At 46.0% G+C, this 23970-nt stretch overlaps 1 protein-coding gene and 1 long non-coding RNA gene across 3 annotated transcripts in view; one reads left to right on the forward strand and one right to left on the reverse strand.

The window, feature by feature from the left end:
* Positions 1-19852, reverse strand: part of LOC116972577 (ubiquitin-conjugating enzyme E2 D3-like) — a 54795-nt gene extending 34943 nt beyond the window's left edge. Inside the window, exons 1-2 of one of the 2 annotated variants that reach the window (XM_033020397.1) lie at positions 19521-19851; positions 11042-11105 (exon numbers count right to left, since the gene is read on the reverse strand). In XM_033020397.1, the coding sequence (XP_032876288.1) occupies positions 11042-11105; positions 19521-19544 (88 nt within the window). In that variant the 5' untranslated portion in view covers positions 19545-19851. Of the gene's footprint in view, positions 1-11041; positions 11106-19520 lie in introns of both variants that reach the window. The other variant, XM_033020403.1, reaches the window with a different exon arrangement.
* On the forward strand, positions 1752-9405 carry LOC116972593. The gene is made up of 3 exons (XR_004411831.1): positions 1752-1764; positions 2165-2166; positions 9349-9405. It is a non-coding gene; the product is annotated as an uncharacterized LOC116972593 (long non-coding RNA).
* Positions 19853-23970: the final 4118 nt, after the last annotated feature.

Raw genomic sequence — 23970 nt, forward strand, 5'->3', positions numbered from 1 at the left:
AGAGTTGAGATACTGTATTATAATTTTGCTGCATGTCATTGTGATATATATCATGTCTTGATTGGTGAATATGTTTAGTTTGTGACTTTATTTGAAGCAGAAATAATATGTGAATGCTTCATTGAGCATAATTCTGACTGGTAACTACGCACTTCGTCCGAGCACATTATCTCACGCGTCATGCAATCGGTCTTAAATGACCACCTAAACTGTCATTTGGCAACCTAAAAAGCTGCCTAGGTTGCCCGGCTGGCAACATAGGAAAAAAAGTTAAGTGAGAGCCCTGCAGAGGCTACACTGCAGGATGCAAACCACTGGTTAGCAGCAAAAATAGGATGGCCAGATTACAGTTTGTTAAGAAGTGCTTAAAAGAGCAACCACAGTTCTGTAAAAAGAACTTGTGGACAGATGAGACGAAGATTAACATATCAGAGTGACGGCAAGAGCAACGTTTGGAGGAGAGAAGGAACTGCCCAAGATCCAAAGCATACCACTTCATCTATGAAACACGGTAGTAGGGGTGTTAACCTAGATGAGACCACACCTGGATTGTACAGTTTTGGTCTCCTAATCTGAGGAAGGACATTCTTGCCATTGAGGGAGTACAGAGAAGGTTCACCAGACTGATTCCTGGGATGTCAGGACTTTCATATGAAGAAAGACTGGATAGACTCGGCTTGTACTCGCTAGAATTTAGAAGATTAAAGGGGGATCTTATAGAAACTTACAAAATTCTTAAGGGGTTGGACAGGCTAGATGCAGGAAGATTGTTCCCGATGTTGGGGAAGTCCAGAACAAGGGGTCACAGTTTAAGGATAAAGGGGAAATCTTTTAGGACTGAGATGAGAAAAACATTTTTTACACAGAGAGTGGTGAATCTCTGGAATTCTCTGCCACAGAATGTAGTTGAGGCCAGTTCATTGGCTATATTTAAGAGGGAGTTAGATGTGGCCCTTGTGGCTAAAGGGATCAGGGGGTATGGAGAGAAAGCAGGTACAGGATACTGAGTTGGATGATCAGCCATGATCATATTGAATGGCGGTGCATGCTCGAAGGGCCGAATGGCCTACTCCTGCACCTATTTTCTATGTTACTATGTGTTATGGCCTGGGCATGTATGGCTGTTGAAGGTACTGGCATACTTATCTTCATTGATGATATAACTGCTGATGGTAGTAGCGTAATGAATTCTGAAGTGTATAGACACATTCTATCTGCTCAAGTTCAAACAAATGCCTCAAAACTCATTGGCCGGCGGTTCATTCTGTAGCTAGACAATGATCCCAAACATACTGCTAAAGCAACAAAGGAGTTTTTCAAAACTAAAAAATGGTCAATACTTGAGTGGCCAAGTCAATCACCCGATCTGAACCCAATTGAGCATGCCTTTTATATGCTGAACAGAAAACTGAAGCGGACAAGCCCCCAAAACATGCATACACTAAAGATGGCTGCAATACAGGCCTGGCAGAGCATCACCAGAGAAGACACCCAGCAACTGGTGATGTCCATGAATTGCAGATTTCAAGCAGTCATTGCATGCAAAGGATATGCATCAAAATACTAAACATGACTACTTTCATTTACATGACATTGCTGTGTCCCAAATATAATGGTGCCCTGAAATGGGGGAGACTATGTATAAACATTGCTGTAATTTCTACATGGTGAAACCGAAATGTTTAAAAATGGCCTTTATTAAAATCTGACAATGTGCACTTTAACCGCATGTGATTTTTTCAATTATAAATCTCAAATTGTGGAGTACAGAGGCAAATAAATAAATGACGGGTCTTTGTCCCAAACATTATGGAGGGCACTGTATGTCTGTCCAAATGTCTTTTAAAACATCATAATTGGATCTGCTTCCGAATTGGACCTGGGTTTTTATCCGGTTTTTTGCCTCCCCCAGGAGATCACGCGGTTCTTGGGGTGGAGAGGGGTGATAGCGGTATGAAGGGGAGGGTAGTGTCTTGTGTTCTGTGTCTTGTGTCTACTGTTTGTGGGTAAGTGTGTCTGTTTAGTGTTCAGCCATGAGCGAATGGCGGTGCGGGCTCGACGGACCTGGTGGTCTACTCTCGCACCTACTTTCTATGTTTCTATGTTTCTATAGTTCCCTCTGGCAGCTCTTTCCAGAGATGGACTGCCCTCCGAGTGGAAAAAGCTGTTGAGGTCTCTCTTAAATCTCTTCCCTCTCACTTCAAAGGTCAAAGGTTTAAAGGTCTTTTATTGTCACGTGTTCGGCCGCAGTGCGGACGGAGAAACGATACGGAAAAAAAATCACATCTCCGTTGAGGTAAGAGATTGGAAAAAGTTTCCCCCAACTCCCCCCACACCCCACATAAAACATGCTAAAGAACACTAAAAACATACATTTAACACATACAAACAAAGAAGGAAAGGGCAGGCAGACTGTTGACGAGGCAGCCATTGCCGGCGCCACCCGATGCTTTCTAGTTTTAGATTACTCTACCCTGGGAAAAACACCCAGAGTGTGAAGAGCGTTCACTTTATCCACGCCCTTCATGATCTTGTACACCTCAATAAAATCACCCCATTAGCCTCCTACGCTCCAAAGAATAAAGTCCCAGCCCATCCAACCTATAACTCAAGCTCCTATGTCCAGTAACAACTTGGTAAATGTTTTCTGCACCTTTTCCAACTTAATATCATTCTTCCGAAAGCTGGATAACCAAACTACACAGTACTCTCATCAACGACTTGCTGCATCATGATGTCTCAACTTTTATACCCATCTCCATGAAGGCATGCGAGATAAATGCCTTCTTCACCGCACTATCCATCTGACTCAGCACTTTCATGGAACCAAGGACCTACACTTCTGGATGTCTGTTCTAAAACACTCTCGGGCTCCACCATTTATTGTGCAAGGTATGCCCTAGTTTGCAACTCTATTTAAGAAGGTTTGCAAAGAAAACCTGGGACCTACTAGCCTAGCATCTGTGTTAAGAAGGTTGCAAGAGTGGATTCTGAAGGATATCTATTTGCATTTGAAAGGCCAGGGGGTGATAAGTGATAGTCAGCTTGGTTTTGCACATGGGGAATTGCGTCTCACAAATTTCTCGAAGTAACCAAGGAGGTTGATGAGGGCAGTGACTGCATTAACTTCAGCCAGGCCTTTGATTAGATTCCACATGGAAGTCTGCTCTGGAAGATTAGATAGGACTGATTTGGCTTAACAGGAGTCAAATATTTAAAAATTAGTAATACTGGGCACCAAATCACGGAACAATGGCCAGTTAGCAATTTGTAAGCAGTTTTTATAGAACATAGGACACCGCAAGAACAGGTCCTTTGACCCACAATGAGCGCCGAACATAAAATCAATGAGCACATAATGCATTTTCCTTAATTGCCTGCATATCCACCTGCCCATCCAAACATCTCTTAAATGCCACTATCGTTTCTCCCTCCACTACCACCTCCGATAGCACGTCCCAAATACCCACTGTGTAAAAACACTTGCCCTGCACTTCTTTAAAATTTGCCTCTATCAGCTTAAAGCTATGCCCTCTAGTATATATTTTTTCCATCCTGGGGAAAAGGTTCTGATTGTCTACCCTATCTATGCTGCCCATAATTTTATGTCCTTCTATCAAGTCTCCCTGTAACCTCTGGCGTTCCACAGAAAACAATCCAAGTCTGTCCAGCCTCTCCATCAATTCTTTTAAGGGCGATGCCATTAATTGTATAGTTTCTCCTTACATTTGACCTCCCAAAGTGCTAATATCCCCCAAACCAAGCATTTTTCCGGTAAAACTCCTCTGTACCCTTTTCAAAGCCTCCACATCTTCCTGTAATTGGATGACCGGAACTGCACACAACTCCAAACGTGGCCTAACCAAAGTCTGATAAAGCTGCATCACGACTTCCTGACTCTTATAAGCAAGCATACCATAAGCATTCTTTACCACTCTATCTACATGTGTTGCCATCTTCAGGGATTTATGGACTTGGATCCCAAGATCCGTCTGTACATCAATGTTTTTAAGGGTGATGCCATTAATTTTATAGTTTCTCCTTACATTTGACCTCCCAAAGTGCAACACCCCATACTTGCTCGGATTAAATTCCATCTCACATTTCCTCGCCCATTTCTGTAGCTGATCTATAAGCCACTGTATACGACAGCCTTCTTCACAATTCATGACCCCAGCAATCTTGGTGGCATCTGCAAACTTACTTACCACACCCTCTATATTTATGGCCAAGTCATTTATATATATATCACAAACAGTAGATCATAAGGTCATAAGAGCAGAATAAAGGGCCTGTCCAACTTGGAAGACCTAATCGGCGAGTTAAAAAGAGTGTCTTCGACCTTCCAACTCGAGGGCACTCGCCTGGAAAGCCTCGAGCTTGATCGACCGTCCGGGGTGAAACCGTGAGCTGAATCGACCCATCCACGTTGAAACCGCAAGCTGCATCGACCGACCGCACACAAACACATCGCGATGAAGATGAAGGTAAAACGGCTGCACAGTAACGGTAAATCCTTTAGAGAGCGCGGGGGGGGGGGGGGGGGGGGGGGGGGGGGGGGGGAGGGAGGGAGGAGAATGAGTGGACACACTTTTAAGAAGTATAATAAAGTTTGTGGGCATTTCCCTACCGGTCCTGAAAACTCCAATGAGCCTATCAAAATGCCCAGTCAGCGAAAGAGATTGCCTACGGCTGCCCTCGAGTGCCTGTAAATAGCGAACCACACCATTGCACTAAGAGGTAAGAAGACCCATGCCGACCAAATTTTACCCGCGGAAATTTGGGAACTTCCCTCGAGCGGAAAGCGTAGGAGCGCTGTCTGCGCGATGAAGATGGAGGGAAAACGGCTGCACAGTAACCACTGGACCCTCTCCAGAGTCGGCACATCCTTCCTCAGATATGGTGCAGGGCTCGAAATTAGCGGATGCCCGGGTGCCAATGACCACCTAAGTGCCGCCGGGCAATCTAAATGCCGAGTCATTTTGCCCGGCTTGGCACTGCAGATGCTGGTTTATACAGAAGATAGACACAAAAAACTGGAATAACTCGGCGGGTCAGGCAGCTGGAGAAAAGGAACGTGACGTTTCGTGTTGACGGCGGCAACAAGCTGTAGTGCGGGTCAAAGATACTAGGTGCGGGGTGACGGAGAATCGGAGCAGCGACAGCGGCTCCTCCTCACGTCCCCCACCCGTCCTGATAACGGCCGCTGCTTGCTACTCCGCCAGCGGCGCTTTCAAAATTACCCCTCCCGCACGCCGAGGCCGGGAGGAGGCGAGTGCAGGAGAGCAGGTGGCCCCCTTCCGCTGTCTGAAGCATCGGCACCGCACCTTCCTGTTGGCTGGCGGAGAAGGGGAGGCGGTGGCGAGGAGATCCCAACTGCCTCCCCCTTTGGCGGCGGCATTTGACGGTGGGCAGGGAAGGAAAGGCAGCGGGGCAATAATGCCGGTGTTGTCTGAGGAGCACTGACCTTCCTTCCTTCCCACCTCCTGTCTCTCCCTCTATCCATCTCCCTCTCCCCCTCTGTCCCTCTCTCTGTCTGTATCTGTCTCCCTCTCTCTCTCCCCCCTCCCCCCCTTTATCCTGGGACCCCTCCTCTCAATCCCACTGATCCCCATTCCCACCTCTATTCAGTCCTCACTGACATCCCCTGTGCTCCCCTCCCCATCTACCCCCTCTCATTTATTCATCCTGCACTGATATCCCTATCTACCTCACATTGATTCTCCTGCCACCTCCCATCCATCCTTTTGCATTTTTTCTGTATTTGTATTCTTTTTTTTTGTTTTGGATTTTGTATTCTGGTCCTGTTGCAATAAATGCTAGCATTGTGTTTGCCTTCCTTACTACCGATTACCTTTTTGGGAATCCTGCACCAGCACTCCCAAATTCCGTTGCACCGATTTCTGGATTCTCACCCCCATTTAGAAGCGATGTTACAAAACCTACCTTCAGCGGCGCTGCAGATCTGCCACTGGCCGTTTGGCCTTTGAGGTGGGGGGGGGGGGGTGGGGTGGATTAAAATGATGTTTTGTATTGCTTGTCGGAGAGGGATTTCCTCGGGCTGCTAGTCGATGAAGAAAAATTTATCGGACTTCCGTTCCCGGTTTTTTTAATTAAAAAAAGCGCTGGACAATTTAATAGTTGTAAAAGGCGACTTCGAACGCCCTCAACGCCTACAACGTGCCGGATCGTAATATCAGGACAAAATAAAAGGCAAGTCGTTTATTTCACATATAATCTTGCTTCTTGGGGTGGCTTTAATCTAATTTTACGACGCGTAAATGTTATTTGGGCCCCATACGAACCGGCAGTGTCTTTGCTGTCGATATGGGGTTTAAATTCACGGCAACGTTCCAATCGATCGCATTCCAGAAACACCCACTCGCAAGATGATTTAAATCCTCATTTTTTGGGGACAATCATGTCATGCGAGCATCTAAATCGTCTATATTTTGTGTAATTGTCTATCCATAGTCAATATTCACCACAGTTTTAGCCAGAAGTATTGTGCAAAAAATAATAATTTTGATTATATTGAGAGTGGATGTTTCTAGATTAATTTAATTCCTTCCATTTGGCATATATGTTCATGACAGTGAGATTTAAAAATCATGTTATTTTGTGAATTCTTTTGTGAATGGGATTAGTTTGTTATTTGGATACTTAGGCTATTAAAAAAAAATATCCTTTTCTTAAGAAATGGATAGATGTTTAGATCCAGTAATTGAATTTAGATTGATTAGATGAAACTGATGAATATGATTTTTTTGTTGGGTATTTACTATTTGTTTTAGCGTTTAACTTTATCATTTCTACCTTTTTCTAAAACTGCAAATAATAACTTGTTTCTGTTAATGCTGTTGAGTGTTTTTTTCCCTTTACATTTTAAACAAATGTCTCTGAAGAAGAAATGCAAAATTGTTAATCCAAATGCCCAGCAACAGAGACTGATTTAGACAGCACTCACAGAGATTATCCAAATTTGGACTACTCCAAATGTGATGATCTACAGGACATTCTTAATGGGAAAGTAGTGGGCAGAAAGGCTTGTCATGCGTGGTTTGAAGAGCAAAAACTTGAGTTTACAATGCCAAAATTGAAAAGTTGAGGAAAAGCAAGGTGTACAGAGTTGTTTATCGGTTACAATCTGAGAATGATGATGCTACCAGGGCTCGAAATTAGCGGTTGCCCGGGTGCCAACGACCACCCAAAGGGCCGCCGGGCAACCTAAATGCCGAGTCATTTTGCCCGGCTTGGCACTGCAGATACTGGTTTATACCGAAGATAGACACAAAAAGCTGGAGTAACTCAGCGGGTCAGTCAGCATCTCAGGAGAAAAGGAATGTGACGTTTCTTGTCGTCGGCGACCCTGTCCTGCGGGGCAAAGATACGGGGTGCAGGTTGACGGAGGGTCGGAGCGAATGACGGGCCCCGCACAGCAGCGGTGGCTCCTCCTCCTCCTCCCTGATAGCGGCCGCTGCTTTCAAAACAAACCCTCCCGCACTGCGAGGCTGGGAGGAAGGAGTAAGTAGGAGGCCTACTTCCGCCGTCTGAAGCTGCTGCGGCCCCGCACCTTCCTGTTGGCTGGCGGAGGAGAGGAGCTCCCAACTGCCTCCCTCTTTGGCGGTGGACAGGGACGGCCAAGGCAGCGGTCCGTGTCCGATGAGCGCTGACCTTCCTTCCTCCCCACCTCCCTTCTCTCTCTCTCTCTCTCTCTCTCTCTCTCTCTTGTACACCCCCTCCACCCCCCTTATCCTCGGACCCCTCCTGTCCATCCCGCACTGACCCCCATTCCCGCCTCTATTCAATCCTCACTGACATCCTCTGTGCTCCCCTCCCCATCTACCCCCCCCCCCCATCTATTCATCCTGCACTGATCTCCCTATCCACCTCGCATTGATTCTCCTGCCACCCGCCATCCATCCTACTGGTCCCCCAATTCATCCTGTACTCCCTTCCCATCCATCCTGCACTGCCTCCCCCCATCCATCCTGTACTGATCCCTTCATTCATCCTGCACTGATCCCCCCCCATCCATCATGTACTGACCCCCCCCCCCCCCCCCCATCCATCGTGTCCTGATCCCCCCCCCCATTCATCCTGCACTGATCTCCCATCCATCCTGTAGTGATCACCCCCATTCATCCGGCACAGACACTCCAATCCACACTGTACTGCCCCTCCCATTCATCCTGTACTGATCCCCCATTCATCCTGTAGCGAGCCCCCCCATTCATCCAGTTCTGATCCCCCCCATCCATACTGTACTGATCCCTCCACCCATTCATCCTGTACTGAGCCCTCCATTCATCCTGCACTGATCCCCCCCATTCATCCTGTACTGATCCATCCATTCATCCTGTACTCATCCCCCCCCATTCATCCTGTACTGATCCACCCATCCATCCTGTACTAACCCCCCCCCCCATTCATCCTGTACTGAACCCCCCCATCCATCCTGTACTGATCCCCCCCATCCATCCTGTACTAATCCCCCCATTCAAGAAGAATGGGTGTTCAGTCTGAAGAAGGATCGACCTGAAACGTTGCCGCTCCATAGATGCTGCCTCACCCGCTGAGTTTCTCCAGCATTTGTCTGCCCCTAGTCATCCTGTACTGATCCTCCCATTAATCCTGTACTGATCCCTCCCCCGTCAATCCCGTACTGATCCCCCCATTCAACCCCACTGACATCCCCCGCACTCCCCCCTCACAATTTTACCTATTCCAACCAACACGCACTAATTCCCCAGCCTCAATCCATCCATCCCGCAACCGATTGCCTTCTCACCCCCCCACCCCCCCCCCAAAATGCCAAGTTTGGTCAGAGCATTTCAGTATTCTAGTACCTGAAAATCAGTATTTTGCTGAGGAAATCAGTATTTTTACACGGTGCCATTTTGCTGAATTTTTTTTTAAATGTAATGTGCGGTCATACCAATGTAAGAGTACAAGAATGCAAAACTTGTTTATTGTGTATTTGTAATAGTTTACTGTGTATTATATGTCATAGCTGCTTTCTTGCATTTGTCCAGACGTTATCATTGAAAGTCTTTTGGTAGCAACGTTTCCCCATAGCCTGGGGAAACGTTAAGAGGCTGGAATCTCTCTATATCTCGTTCTTTCTCTCTCTCTCTCCCCTCCTTCCCTCTCTCTCTCTCACTCCCTCTCTCACTCCCCATCTATCTCTCTCATCTCTCTCGCTCTCTCACTCCCTCTCTCTCACTCTCTCACCTCAGTATTTCCAGAATCATTTGGCATTTTGCAAATACAACTGCATCTGCAGTTCCTTCCTATTGAAGAAGAACCCTGGCCCGAAACAACTCCTACAGGCCTATTCACCCCCAGAAAAAAGATATTCACCTCCAGAAAAAAAGCAGGAAGTATTGGCCGGGGTTCCAGGAGGCCGGTTAGCCCCCCCCCCCCCCCCCAGTGTGGGTTCAGGGGGCTCCTGCATTTTCAAAAAATTGAAAGTGATTCTCAAAGCTTTCTGCTTAACAGAAGCTTAGAATTTTTTTAACACATAACCAGTAAAATAACCCCCAAAAGATAAATATTTCATGACATAAATAACTACATACAGGTAAAAAAATCTTTACAAAGAATGTTACCTGAAATGTCTCTTTGCCTAACACTGTGTGCAACAGCAGAAAAATAGCGTTGGCTGCAGCCATCTTCTGCTTCAGCAAGGGAAGCTGGTCAGTGATTGACTGCAACGTCCCTCGGAGACTGCGTCTGATTGGCCGCCGAGTGAACAGCCCATTACGTGATTGGACACAATGCCCTTGGAGACAGCGGCTGGTTGGACGGGGATTTTAAGGGAAGCCGGTTGGTGATTGGATGCTACCCACTTAGGGACAGCGGTTGATTGGCCGCCAAATAATCGGGCAACAAAAAAATCGACAAATAGGAAAACAAAAAAAAATCGCAATGTCGATTTAAATCGGAAGAATATTGCCAGATCTTCAGTTCCTTCCTGTTGAAGAAGAACCCTGGCCCGAAACTCCATATTTAACAACGCAAAATCTTACATCCGTATTCTTATCGCGTTTCTGTACAAAATACATAAAATCCGTACTACTTGGCAGCTCTGCATCTGCCATTTCTCTGCCCACTCTCCCAACACAGGAGGTTCCAGCACGGATTCTGCGGAACTCCACTAGTCAGACCTCCAGCTTAAATATTGATGATCCACCACAAACCTCTGTCAGTAAGCCAGTTCCGAATCCATACAACCACGTCACTGTTAATGCCGTGCGCATCTTGATATTGTGGATCAGTGTACCATGGGGGATTTATCAAATGCCTTACTAAAATCCGTATAAACAAAATCCATCACCCTATCCTTATCAATCACCCGTCATTCCTCAAAAAACTCAATTAAGTTGGTATGGCACAACATACTATGTACAAAGCCATGCTGACTGTCCCTAATTAACTAATTATCTTCCAAATGGGAGTAACTCCCATTCTGAAGAATCCTCTCCATTAGCTTCCCTACCACTGACATGATGCTAGACTTCTCTTCTTAAATAAAGGAACATTAGCTACTCTCCAGTCCTCTGGGACCTCGCCTGGGTCTAGAGAAGATGTAAAGATCTCTGTCAAGGCTCCCACAATCTCTTCTCTTGCCTCCCTCAATGCTCTTCAAGAGACCACAATACCAACGCCTTCTTCATTTCAAAATGTCCCTGCATGCATTATATTTGGAGATCATTTTAAAAAACCTGTCAGCATTGACCAATGTTTTTTTTAAAATGCTACGTCTTCAAGAGCAAAAGCTGTTTATTCTTCAGGGAAGGTCAGTAGTTAGGGTGTTCATCTCAGCCACACACTTGGTGAGGATTCTAAGTGAGCCCAAGTGTGAAAGATGAGTGAACAATACCTGATGAAATCAGGGCACTTTAAGTATGGGATATATCCATTGAGAAGTTTCCCATTTCCAAATCAACTTCAATTACTGCACGATGTATGATCATACATTTATAAGATGACAAATTAATGCAGACTTTTTTTTAAAAAGTTCATTTTAAATACTCACAATCATCTCCAACTGGACCTGCAGAACACTGTGCTGGCGGATCACGAGCCAAGTCTAGAAGCTCCTAGATTCAACAATGAAAACAATTGGTTTCAGGAATTAAAAAGAATCGTCAAAAGTAGTTGGACATTACCTTACACGTTACATATTTTTTAACATAATACAGTAAAAATTGATCAACATTAATATAAAACGGTTAGTGAAACACAGGTTCTGCCAGTTTCGTGGTCACTTTTGCGCCACACCAGGTTATTTTTCCTATAGGAGTGCTGCTCTCCAGGCATTATTTACCCTTGATATACACAAGTGGTGCATACTTAGTTATCCTGTGCATGACGACATGTGGTAACTTAGGCAAATGGATAGACAGGTAATAGCAAAAGGTATGTGGAATATATTTACTGCAGAATAAATACAAAATGTTGCCTTTAGAACATGGAAAACAGTACAACACAAGAACTGGCTCTTCCACCCATGTCAGCACTGAATATGATGCTAAGATAAACGGCCTGCATTTGACCCCGTGCCCCATCACAACCGTGTGCCCATCTAAAATCCTCAAATCCACTATCATATCTGTGTAAAAAAGCTTGCCCCACACATCTTTAAACTTTGCCCCTCTCACCTTAAAGGTAGTGTTGGACATTTCCATCTTGGAAAAAAGTTTTTGATTGTCTCCCATAATTTAATACACTTCTATCAAGACTCCACTCAACCTTCAGGATTTGAGAAAAATATCCATTATATAAAACCATACAATGTACACTTGTACATTGATTCTAAACTGCAAAAACCACGACCTGGAAGGGCAATAAGGCAGATTCAAAAACTTCCAAGATCTGCTTGCAAAACTCCAAATTCACAACGGAATGTTAATTGTGATGTCCATATCGCAGAAGGGGAAGCTGGAGGGCTCAAAACAAATAAAGGTAGGTCAATTCCTGGAACATGATCAAGTTTATCCCAGGATGTAAAGGAAAACTAGAAAATGAATGCTGGCCAAAGCAGAGGTATAATAGCAGAAACAAAAAAACTGCAGATTTACAAAAAAGGACACAAAGTGTTAGAGTAACTCAGGCAGTATCTCGGGAGAACATGGATCAGAGAACATTTCCATCAGAAGAAGGTTCGCAACCCAAAACGTCATTTATCCATGTACTCGAGATGCTGCTTGACCCTATGAGTTCGTCCAGCATTTGTGTGATTTTCAGAGATATTTGATAATCGATAGCTACAAATGAAGTGAGAAAGACTGAACAGCGGCTAACCGATTTATTAAAAAATGTTACCAAGAAAAGCCTGGGAATCACAGCACGGTCATCAGTGGTGAAAAAGTTAATGGAGGGGCTTCTGAGTGACACGATTTACATGCATTTGGAAAGGCAAGCACTAAATAGGGATAGTCAGCGTGGCTTTGAGTGTGGGAAATTGTGTCTCTCAAAATTGATTTGAGGTTTTTTTTTTGTTGAGGTGACAAAGATTAATGAGGGCAGTACAATGGACATTACACTTCAGCAAGGCTTTTGACAAAGTACCACATGACAGATTGCGTTGGAAGGTTAGATCACATGTAACCCAGGGTGAGCCAGCCAAAGGATACAAACTTGGCTTGAAAGCAGGAAAGAGTTATGGTCGAGGATGGTTTTCAGACTGGAGGCCTGTAACAAGTGATGTGCAGTTTTGGTTTACCGATATTACATATATTTTCGATTTGGATGAGAATGTAGGTGGCATAGTTCATAAGTTTGCAGATGACACTACAATTGGTGATACAGTGAGTGGACTGTGAAGGTGTCAGTGGGCGGAGGAATTGTAAATGGAGTTTATGTTCAGATAAATGTACGGTATTGTATTTTGGCGAGAGAAACTAGAGCAGGACTTACACATTTAATGGCAAGGCCCTGGGGGGTGTTGTAGAACAGAGAAACCAAGGGGTGCATGTGCGTAATTTCTCGAAAGTGGTGACACTGTGTGGTGAACGTGGACTTTAGTACATTTGCTCTCATCAGTGGGGCAAGGGTGACCTGTACAAAAAGAACAGGCTGCACCTTAACTGGAGGGGGACCAACATCCTAGCAGGCAGGCTTGCTAATGCTACATGGGAGGGTTTAAACTAGATTGGCAGGGGGGTGGGATCTTGTACAGGACAGAGGCACTTGAGAGGCTAGAGCTTGGCATGGAGGGTGGTGTGGGTAAGGTTGGTGGACAGAAAAGGCAGATGAAAGGCGTAGAGCGAGCAAGGTTTGGTTTCAACTGCACATATTTTAATGCAAGGTGCCTGACGCGTAAGGCAGATGAGCTCAGGGCATGGATAGGTACGAGCGACTGGGACATTGTAGCCATGACTGAAACCTGGTTAAGGGAGGTGCAGGACTGGCAGCTCAATATTCCGGGGTACAGGAGCTTCAGGAGAGGCAGGGGTGAGGGAAAAAGAGGATGGGGTTGTATTGTTGGTTAAGGAGGATGTTACGGCAGTGATCAGAGGTGACATTATGGACAGTTCGTCTAGTGAGGTGGTCACGGTGGCACAGCAGTAGAGTTGCTGCCTTACAGCAAAATGCAGCACCAGAGACCCGGGTTCGATCCCGACTACGGGTGCTGTCTGCATGGAGTTTGTACGTTCTCCCCATGATCGGCATGGGTTTTCTCCGAGATCTTCAGTTTCCTCCCACACTCCAAAGACGTACAGGTTTGTAGCTTAATTGGCTTGATAAAAAAAAAAGTAAAATTGTCCAAGTTGGCGATATGCAGAGTACTGCCTGCCGACTACAAAATTCAGACGGTTAAGGTTTATGGGTGGAGCTGAGGAACAAAAAGGGGATGATCTCCTTGTTGGGGCGTTCAACAGACCCCCGAATAGACAACAGGAATTAGAAGAACAAATGTGCCAGGAGATTCTACACAGCTGCAAGTCAAATAAGGTTGTTGTAGTGGGGGATTTTAACTTTCCCAATATAGACTGGGAAAATCATAGTGTGAAGGGTTTAAATGGGGTGCAATTCCTCAAAAGTATTCAGGAGAGTTTTTTTAACCGGTATGTAGAGGCCCCCACATGTGAGAGGGCCACGCTGGATCTAGTATTGGGAAGGGCAAGTTAATGCAGTGTTTGTGGAGGAGCCTTTTGGGATCACTGACCACAGTTGGATTGGGTTTAAGATAGTTATGGATAGGGACGTAGAGGATCCATGTGTTAAAATGCTCAACTGGGGTAAGGCCAGCTTTGAGGGTATGAGAGTTCTCGCTCAAGTTGACTTGAACAGGTTATTTGAGGGGAAAGGAATATCGTGTGTCGCATTTTGGGACATCGAACAAGGGCAGTAAATGGTAGGCCTCTAGATAGCGTTGTAGAGGAGAGGGATCCCAGAGTACATGTGGACACAAAATGGTGGAGTAACTCAGCGGGACAGGCAGAGAAGAAATGGGTGGTACACAAAATTGCTGGAGAAACTCAGCGGGTGCAGCAGCATCTATGGAGAGAAGGAAATAGGCGACGTTTCGGGCCGAAACCAGTCTGAAGAAGGGTTTCGGCCCGAAACGTCGCCTATTTCCTTCGCTCCATAGATGCTGCTGCACCCGCTGAGTTTCTCCAGCAATTTTGTGTACCTTCGATCTTCCAGCATCTGCAGTTCCTTCTTGAACACGAGAAGAAATGGGTGATGTTTCGGGTCGACTCTTCTTCAGACTGATGTCATGAGAGTGGGTGGGACAAAGATAGAATGTACTCAGAGACAGTGAGACTGGTGGGAGAACTGGGAAGGGGGAGAGGATAGAGAAGGAAAGCAAGGGCTATTTGAAGTTAACTGGAGTACAGGTGAATGGTTCCTTGAAGGTCGAGTCGCAGGTGGATAAGGTGAACAAAAAGGCTTTTGGCACTTTGGCCTTCATCAGTCAGAGTATTGAGTACAGAAGTTGGGAGATCACGTTGCAGTTGTATAAGACGTTGCTGAGACCGCATTTAGAATATTGTGTTCACTTCTGGGCACCATGTTATAGGAAAGATATATGTCAAGCTTGAAAGGGTTCAGAAAAGATTGACGAGGATGTTGCCAGGACTAGAGGGTGTGAGGTACATGGAGAGGTTGAGTAGGCTGGGTCTCTATTCCATGGAACACAGAAGGATGAGGTGTGATCTTATAGAGGTGTATACAATCGTGAGGGGAATAGATCGGGTAGATGCATAGTCTCTTGCCCAGAGTAGGGGAATCAAAGACATAGGTTCAGGGTAAAGGGGAAAATATTTAATAGGAATCCGAGGGGTAACTTTTTCACACAAAGGGTGGTGGGTGTATGGAACAAGCTGCCAGAGGAGGGAGTTGAGGCTGGGACTATGCCATCATTTAAGAAACAGTTGGACAGGTACATGGATAGGACAGATTTGGAGGTATATGGACCAAGCGCCAGTTAGTGGGACTAGTGTAGCTGGGACATTGTTGGCCAGTGTGGGCAAGTTGGGCCGAAGGGCCTGTTCCACACTGTATCACTCTATGCCAAACACATTTTCATCCAAAACATAGTCAATGAATAGTATTCTGATGCAAGTGTTCTTATTCATCTACAGCTGAAAGCGGTGCAAGATTTTGCTTTAGAGAATCATGGAGTTAGTGTGGAAACAGGCCCTTCGGCCCAACTCGCCCACACCGGATAACAATATTCCAGCTACTCAGTCCCACTTGCCTTATCTGTGTGGGTATTGGAACAGGATTTGGGAAGCCAGGGTTCAGCTGTACAACATGTGGGGAAGGCTACATTTGGTGTACTGTGTATAGTTCAGGTCACCTTGCTATACAAGGATGTCATTGAACTGAAAAAGGTACAAATAATGTTTTAGTAACCAAAGGCTGGAGGGTATGTGTTATAAGTAGAGGCTGGACAAGCGAGGACATTTTTCCATAGGAGCTTGAGGAGTGACCTTGTAGAGATTTATAAATTCCCGAGTGGCATGAGAGAAAAGGTGAATAGCCAGACGAGGGTATCTAAAACTAGAGGGATTAGGTACAAGCTGAAGGGGGTACTTTTTTACTTGAAGGTGGACATGAAAATAGAAAGGTAGCATCGGCAACTGCTGCGTCAGCTTCCCGTGACTGTGAGCCTCACATCACATGGGTCTGACTGCAGAAAATTTACCGTTGGGTTGCATCACAGTTTGTTTCTGAACGGTCCCTCCATAAGCTAGGGTACTATCTGATTCACCACTACCCCATTGCAGACATTGGACTGTCTCTGGAACTGTTGTGCTAATGCTGAGGACTATATTTTCCTCTTCTCTCTACGTACAGTACTCGTTTGACTTGATGGTCTTTATGTAGTATCAAAACAGATTTTCACTGTACCTCAGTATACGTGACAATAATAAACCTAAACCATGCAAGGAAAGCAGATGTTTTCATACCCTGCATGAAAACATACCCAGTACCCTGACGGGCTGCAAATGTTTGGAACATTACTCCAGAAGCCTGTATATTCTCAGCTGTGTGCAGTGGCAAGATTGCAACTGAAGGAAATAGAAAATAGGTGCAGGAGGCCATTCTGCCCTTTGAGCCAGCACCGCCATTCATTGTGATCATAGCTGATCGCCCCCAATCAATAACCCGTGCCTGCCTTCTCCCCATATCGCTTGATTCCACTAGTCCCTAGAGCTCTATCTGACTCTAAATCAAGTGATTTGGGGAAAGCGAAGCAAGACAAAGGCCCAAATACCTTACCTATACTCCAATACTTTGGAATGATAATACTTGCTCAACGTGTTTTTTCAGCTAATTGTAGTGCAGTATAAATGCTACTTCCTCATTCTCTTTACTTCTTTAATCAGTCAGAATATTTCCAGAGAGTCCTGTTTTTAAACATCCATTACACTTTGCTTTTTCTTTCACCGTTCCTTTAAGTATTTACAGTAAACACTTTTTATAAGGGACCATGGGGGGGGGGGGGTGAATTGTCCATTATAACCGAGTACGTTACTGTCTGAAACACCAACTGCAAATGTTGGTAAATACATAAAAGAGACACAAAGCGCTAGAGTAACTCAGGTCAGGCAGCATCTCTGGAAGACATGGATAGGTGACGATTGGACATTTCTTCTTCAGTCTGCCGAGTAACTCCAGCACGTTAAAAACTAGGAGCCAAAGGCTAATTTAAAATGGGCCCTTCACCCTTTCACATGACTGTTGTTGCAGCGCCGTAATCCCAGGGCCAGTGCTTTCTTCAGGCCGCTGCCAATGACATGACACTTTGTCACAGTAATGCTTTCTCCACTCTTACCAGCTGCCACTTACAAGGCGGAGTATGTCAGCGACTTCAGGCAAGCAGCAGCTCGGGGGGGGGGGGGGGGGGGGTTTGAGGCCAAGTGGACAGAGCGATGGTAGGTGGTGGCAGCGGGGAGCGAGTGGTGACAAAGCCACCATCGGCGTCAAGAAAGGCGGGAGCTCCACGGTGACCGAGCGCGTCTGTCATTGATAGTGGCCCAAAGAAAGCGCAGTCCCCAGGGGCTACAACGTGAGCTGTAACAATAGCCATGTCAGCAGACCGTGCGGTGGACAAAGGGCACGCTGGTGTACCTTGTGAGTCGAGGATGGGGTTGATGCTTGGGCTCTAAACAACCAGGGAGCCGGCAACGTGTCAACAAGTCTGTCCACTATATCCAAAATCAGTTATAAAGGGGTCTGTTAAAACAAGGGTTCACTGTATATACTTGTTGAGGAAACCGTGGATAAGCTAAGATATAGCTCTATACTTTGCACAAAACTGAGAGGTGTTCCGGGGGAATATAAATTCATAGCAGGCTTCGAATAGATACACTGACTTTTGCCCTTATTGCCCCTATAGGGGCACTTTTCAGAATTTCCCCCTTCAACCCTCCACTCCAAGAAGCATGTCATTGAGTTTACTCAAGCCAGCTCCTTGAAATGTTGAGGAAGAAATTAGAGGACATATTAGTTCATGGAAGCAGCACAGACGAAAAATATCAGCCATGATCGAACTGAACAATCTGGCACACCCTCTAGTGTTTTTATTCTTTATGTAACAGGCAAAATTCACTAAAGAATGAGAAATCAAAATATTTGCTATATTATCCCTCAAAATCCTAGCTTCCATGTTAGATTAAAAACTTGCAATAAAACCATTTAAATGGCTCTTCCACAATTATCAAATAGAATTTCAAACTGTAACCAATTTGCAAGGGTTTATAACCTAGCATTCCATGAAAATTGACATTTCCAACTTTAAAGAAAGATTGAATTAAGATACAAGATCTCATACAATCTTTAGAAAACCTTCTGGCAGACTACACCAAAGAGAAATTGAAACCTGTCCCCCTACAAATAATGTTCAAGCATTCATAGGCAGGCAGGTAGACTTGGGGTCAATGTACTGATCATACTGAACCCATCCTTGCATGTCATCCACAAACACTCTCAGCACCTAATCATAGTCCTTAACACTGAGCAACCAAAAGCAGCAGGAACAAGTTCCACAAACTGAGATATCATCTCACTTCACATTTGAACTCTATACTTCAGCCCTGATGTAAGAGGAAGTTTGAAGATTTATATGATTGGCTCCGATATAATAATGCGTTGTTTCAGTCTGGTTATTACTACTAAAGGATTCCCTAACATGCCACATATGCCAGAAATATGGAAGAAATAAAATGTTGGAAATACATAGTAAGTCAAGCAGCATCTGTGGAGAGAGAAAGAAAGTTAACATCTCAGGGTCATGACATTTCAGAGTCCTGAACATGTTCACTAGAGATATGTGACAAAACAAATACAGGTGATGCCATGGGTGGGTGGGGGAAGAGATGGTGAGAGAATTGGCCTGAAGCAAGAGAGGAGCCCAGGGGGGGGGGTGAAAGTGAGAGTAGCCTGTGGGTGAGGATGGGCATAGGGTGAGGGTTGGGGGGGGTGAAGGTGAGAGGAGCCCGTGGGTGAGGATGGGCATAGGGTGAGGGTTGGGGGGGGGGTGAAGGTGAGAGGAGCCCGTGGGTGAAGATGGGGGGTGGGTGATGGTTGGGGGGTTAAACTGAGAGGGGCCCATGGGTGAGGATTGTAGGATGGGCGAGGGTTGGGGGGGGGGGGGGGGGTGAAGGTGAGAGGGGCCTGTGGGTGATGGTTGCGGTGTGAAGGTGAAAGGGGCCCGTGGATGAGGATGTATGGGTTTGGGGTGAAGGTGAGAGGAGCCCGTGAGTGAGGATGGGAGGCGTGTGTGTGAAGGTGAGTCTGTTCGTAAGGGGGGAGAAGGGGACAGGCAGCCCTGGGGGCGGGGGAGAAGACACCGTGGGGGGGGGGGGGGGTGTTTAGCGGGCCTGGTACCGGGAGGGGAGAGGGGTACTCGCTCCTCTGGGCCCGACGGCGGTTCCGGCCGCGCCCTCCGGCGTGGGCTTGGCACTCCGTCATTCCCTCCCTCCCCCGGCGAGGCCCGGGCCCACCTCCCCGATCCCAGGCCTGTGGCCCGCGGCCGCGCCCCACTCACTCACTACCTTGTTAATCCGCTTCATCGCCATCCCGCGGGCCGGCGCCTCCCGCTCAGGCTCGGGGTTGATGTGTTGAAAGCGGGCGTCTGCTGCTCAGTGTGTGCGTTTGTGTGTGCGTGTGTTGAGCGGCCTGAGCCGCGGCGGGCGGGACGTGCCGGGCTTGGGCGGCGGCGGCTCCGCTGCGCTGTCCGGCGGCCGGGGTCGGGCGGCCCGAGGCCACACTCCGTCTCTGTCTGTCTGTCGGTCACTCGGTCCCCGCACTCACTTCGGCGCCGCCGCTGCTCCTCACCACAAGATGGCGGCCGCCGGAACTACTTCCCGCCCAGGCTGCGCGCGCACCCATCGGGCTGGGGGGGAAACCGCCCGGCCGCCGCTGCACTCCGCACACGGGCTGTACCCCTCCGCCACAGCACTCCGCCCGCCGCCCCTGCGGCCGGGACTGGCGACAAACCCCAATGCGCAGGCGCTACGCCCGAGCGCCGCCCGCTGGCCAGAAGTGGTCAAAGTAACCGGTGGCTCGAGAAACTGGCGGGTGGTCGTTGGCAGCAATGGAGGAGATGTCCCCTCTGGAGATGTCCATCAGTCCCTGAGGAGATGTCCACCCGTCCCTCTGGAGATGTCCATCAGTTCCCGAGGACTAACACTAGGTGATGAGAACTTTAGGTTCAGGTTTATTATTGCCACTTGTACCCAGGTTCTTGGTTCCTTGGTCCTCCAAAATATTCCAACTGGAATTTAAACTGGAGGTGGTGAAGGGAGGGGTTAAGCCAGAAAGGGAATAGGGATGTTACAAGATTTTGAGGATAAAAATCAAGCCTGTAATTTATCCCATCAGATAAAGCACAAAAAGAACTTTAATTTGATACCTAATTCACTTTTATATCTTTAGTATTTAAAAGGTTATGGTCATTTTCATACTCGGAAATTAGCATCTTGTTTCCTATTGCTTTTGCATTAACAACACAAAAGCTGTGATCGAAGACAGTCAATTGACGTAAAAGGCCATAACTTTCTTAAATATTAAGAGAACTGAATGAAAATTTAAGTTATTACAGATTGAAGCATTCTGAAACAGATATGATACATCTTTTGGATGACATAAAATTAAAGTATATAATTAATTAATTGCCTAATTAAGCAGCTAATTTTAAAATGAACCGTTGTGACGGAAATAGTAATAAACACCCAGGCTGCCTTGAAAATTCAAAATGTGATATTCTCAAGATCAGAACTTTAATATTATTGTATTACCCAAACACTAAAGAAGATATTCTTTCTTCTGTATGGTGCTGTATGGATCAGCTTTACATGACGCTGCAGGTAGCGATCAATCAGAAACACCTTGTTACATCCTGGGTGGGGGCAAGGTCATTCGCGCACCTCTTCATTTTGCTCTTTTATGTGTTTCTTAAGCCCGTCAACTCCTCTGTAAACAGCACAGCAACCCTTATACTGACATCGATACACGGTGGGGAAATCTTCCCTTTCCAAGTTTGACTTTGGTAACCGGCCAGATTGTTTCTTCACATCCTTAATATTGCACTTCTTAACTGGTAACTTACTCTTCTTCTTCCAATATGCTTGAAAAGATATATCTGAAGAGCCATTCTTAACTTTTATTTCCCTGTCATCTTCACTTGATAAATACCTTTCAGAAAGATCACTGGACTCCAATCCATCCACAACATCATTTCTTATAGAACAAGAAGCTTCATTGCAGTTAACTGTTTTTTTTCACAGTTAATGGTTGATTTTCATCTTGTTCCTGAACTTTTTCCCAAGAGCACTTTGTATATTCAGGATCTGAGTACAAGAACATATCCTTCTTCAATGGGGATTCCCAGTTGTCCACATCCACCAACCGCAAAGTGGCTCCACTGTATGTACAAGGCTGAAAGTCTGCTAACACTGGGACAGGTTGATGCTTCGCTACATTATCACCCTCACCATTTTCAGTCACTGTTCCATTCCAAGGTGAAAGGGCTATTGAACCATCCAGAACTTCCTCCATTGAGTCCTTATTTCTACTAGATGGGCACTGTCTCTTATTCAAAACAACGCTGTGACTTGAATGCATGTCCAGGATGTAACTGTGGCCCTCTGTTATCAGAGTTCTGAACAGTCCTTCCAATTGCTCGGATTCTGACTAATTCACCTCTACCCCATTGCAGACATTGGACTTTGTCTCTGGAACTGGTGTGCTATAATTGCAGTGCGTATATAAAACTATGTTCTCCACAATAACCTTTCCTTTGCTCTACCTATTTTATGTGAGCCTGAATTGATTACATTTATTCATGTTAATCCTTTGTGCCTTGCTGACATTGAAAAAGGATGCAAGATACTTTAGACTCATCATTTAGCTGTTGAATAACTATTAACTGGGTTCCTACATAATTAATGTTTCCAAACTTAGCTGACTTGATTCAAGTTCAATAGGTTTGTTTTTATCTGTATTCTGGGTCAAGGGATGAACCATGGACATATGAACATGCAAATTGTGAGCCTTCTCGAACCGCTACTCAAATTGGTCACAAGCAAATTCAAGTTCAGCTTCTGCTTGGTCATATGGTATTTCAAGGATGCTCTTTGCCTGCACTGGAAACCACAAACTTCACACTTCAAAGGTTTTGCTCCAGTATGGCTCATTTGTTGAACTGACAGTTGTTTCTGCTGTTTGAAAGTCTGTCCATATTCATCACAAATGTAGTTTCTTTTCACAAATCGAGTCGTTCTTTCTCCCAAGTTGTCCATCAGCGAGTGAAACCAGCATTCTTCTTCCTTCTCCATCAATGCCAACTGGTTGTCTGATCCATCCCAACTCAGCTCCTCACTCGTCAGTGCCCGTCAGCTCGTTCTGTAGCTCCGGGATAAGCTGCTACCTTTTTCTGGTTACTTCAAGAACCTGTGGTGATGGATCCATCTTGGTCAGTGTTATAAACGTAAGGACAGTTGTCAGCCTTATTCAGGATGACTTGGTACAGGGGTGTTTCCCCAAGTCCAGCCCATCTGGGCCAACCTCAGGATAAAAAGTAGGGTCAATAGCCCCATTGTCCTTTCTTGGTTCTGCTACATTTACAGTATCAGATGTCTCCAACGAGAGTAATCTTCAATCTTCATGGCGGTTGGTGTCATAGTAGCATCTGGTACAGTCCCCTCCAACATAGTCCCAATTATGTCCTGTATAGGGTGATTTCACTAAAGGTCACTGGAGCGTAGATCCGCACCCACGTGACCGCAAAATTTAACTGGAGTACATGCGTCACTGAAATAAATTTTACTCAAATGCAAGCTAAGGAATGGGATAATTGTCAGCTGTTAGTTGGACAAAATTAGGACATTTTATTATTTGCCAAAATATATTTCTCAATGTTGTTTAAAGCCTGCACAATCAGTAAAATTTATTTCAAAACGCATTGATAGTTTACGATTATTTAAATGGTAAATGTAGCTTCAAAAGCGTTTTCATTTTGCATGTTAAAACCAACCTGAGAACCATGGGCGATTTTGCAATTTTACGGACGGATTTTTCACTTTTAATACTTTTCATATAACAAATGAATAAAGATAAAACGTCAATAATGCCTTACTTTTAACGAAATGCAGCGAGCAAACGCGATAATTCCCGATATTTTCGATCTTCAAATCTCCACGGCAAATGTTCGCTAAGCACTTCCGCTGTTTTTGCACCTTCAACTCCCTCTTGAATTTACCTTAGTTTCTATCTTTTATTTGGACTGTAAATTTAGGTAGCTGTGCCTCACGGTCACCCCGACTGGCACAGTTAATTGCAGCTCAAAAACGGGCCGTTTTCGATGTTTTTAACGGGTGTGAAAGTGCGTGTTTTCCCATTCACTAACATGTACCGGAAGTGACGCATGTACTCCAGTTAAATTTTGCGGTCACGTGGGTGCGGATCTACGCTCCAGTGACCTTTAGTGAAATCATCTTTTAGTATGGCTGCTCAGCCTGCAGCTGTCCGTTTTTTCATCTCTTTTTTTAATTTTTAGTTAGTTAAAGTGTTTTTGTTCTGGAGTTCTAGTCTTTTTTATGTGGTGGGGGGGGGGGGGGGGAAAGGGGGGAAAGGGGGGAAAGGGAGAAACTACCTTTCAGGGTCCCTACCTGGTCGGAGAGGCCTCTTTTCTCCGGGCTGCACTTTCGACCCGTCCTCGCGGCCTACCAGCGGGCCTGGAGCGGCGTTTCCTGAGGGGACCGCCCAGAACCTCGGCTTCGGCAGCGGTACAGCGCTGGAGCGCTATCGCGGAGCGGAGCGGGCGATGCCTTGCCTGGGTCGCCGCGCTGGAGCTCCGGTGAGCTGGCCGCTCCACAGACCAGCGAGTAAAACATCGTGGAACTGCGGGTCTGTGGAGCGGCCAGCTGCGGGCGGCGGCGCTGAACTTTTCATCGGGAGCCTGGGATCTCTTGCCGAGATCGCCAGTGGTGGAGCTCCATCCGG

Source organism: Amblyraja radiata, chromosome 1, assembly GCF_010909765.2.
Source record: "Amblyraja radiata isolate CabotCenter1 chromosome 1, sAmbRad1.1.pri, whole genome shotgun sequence".
Classification (NCBI taxonomy): domain Eukaryota; kingdom Metazoa; phylum Chordata; class Chondrichthyes; order Rajiformes; family Rajidae; genus Amblyraja; species Amblyraja radiata.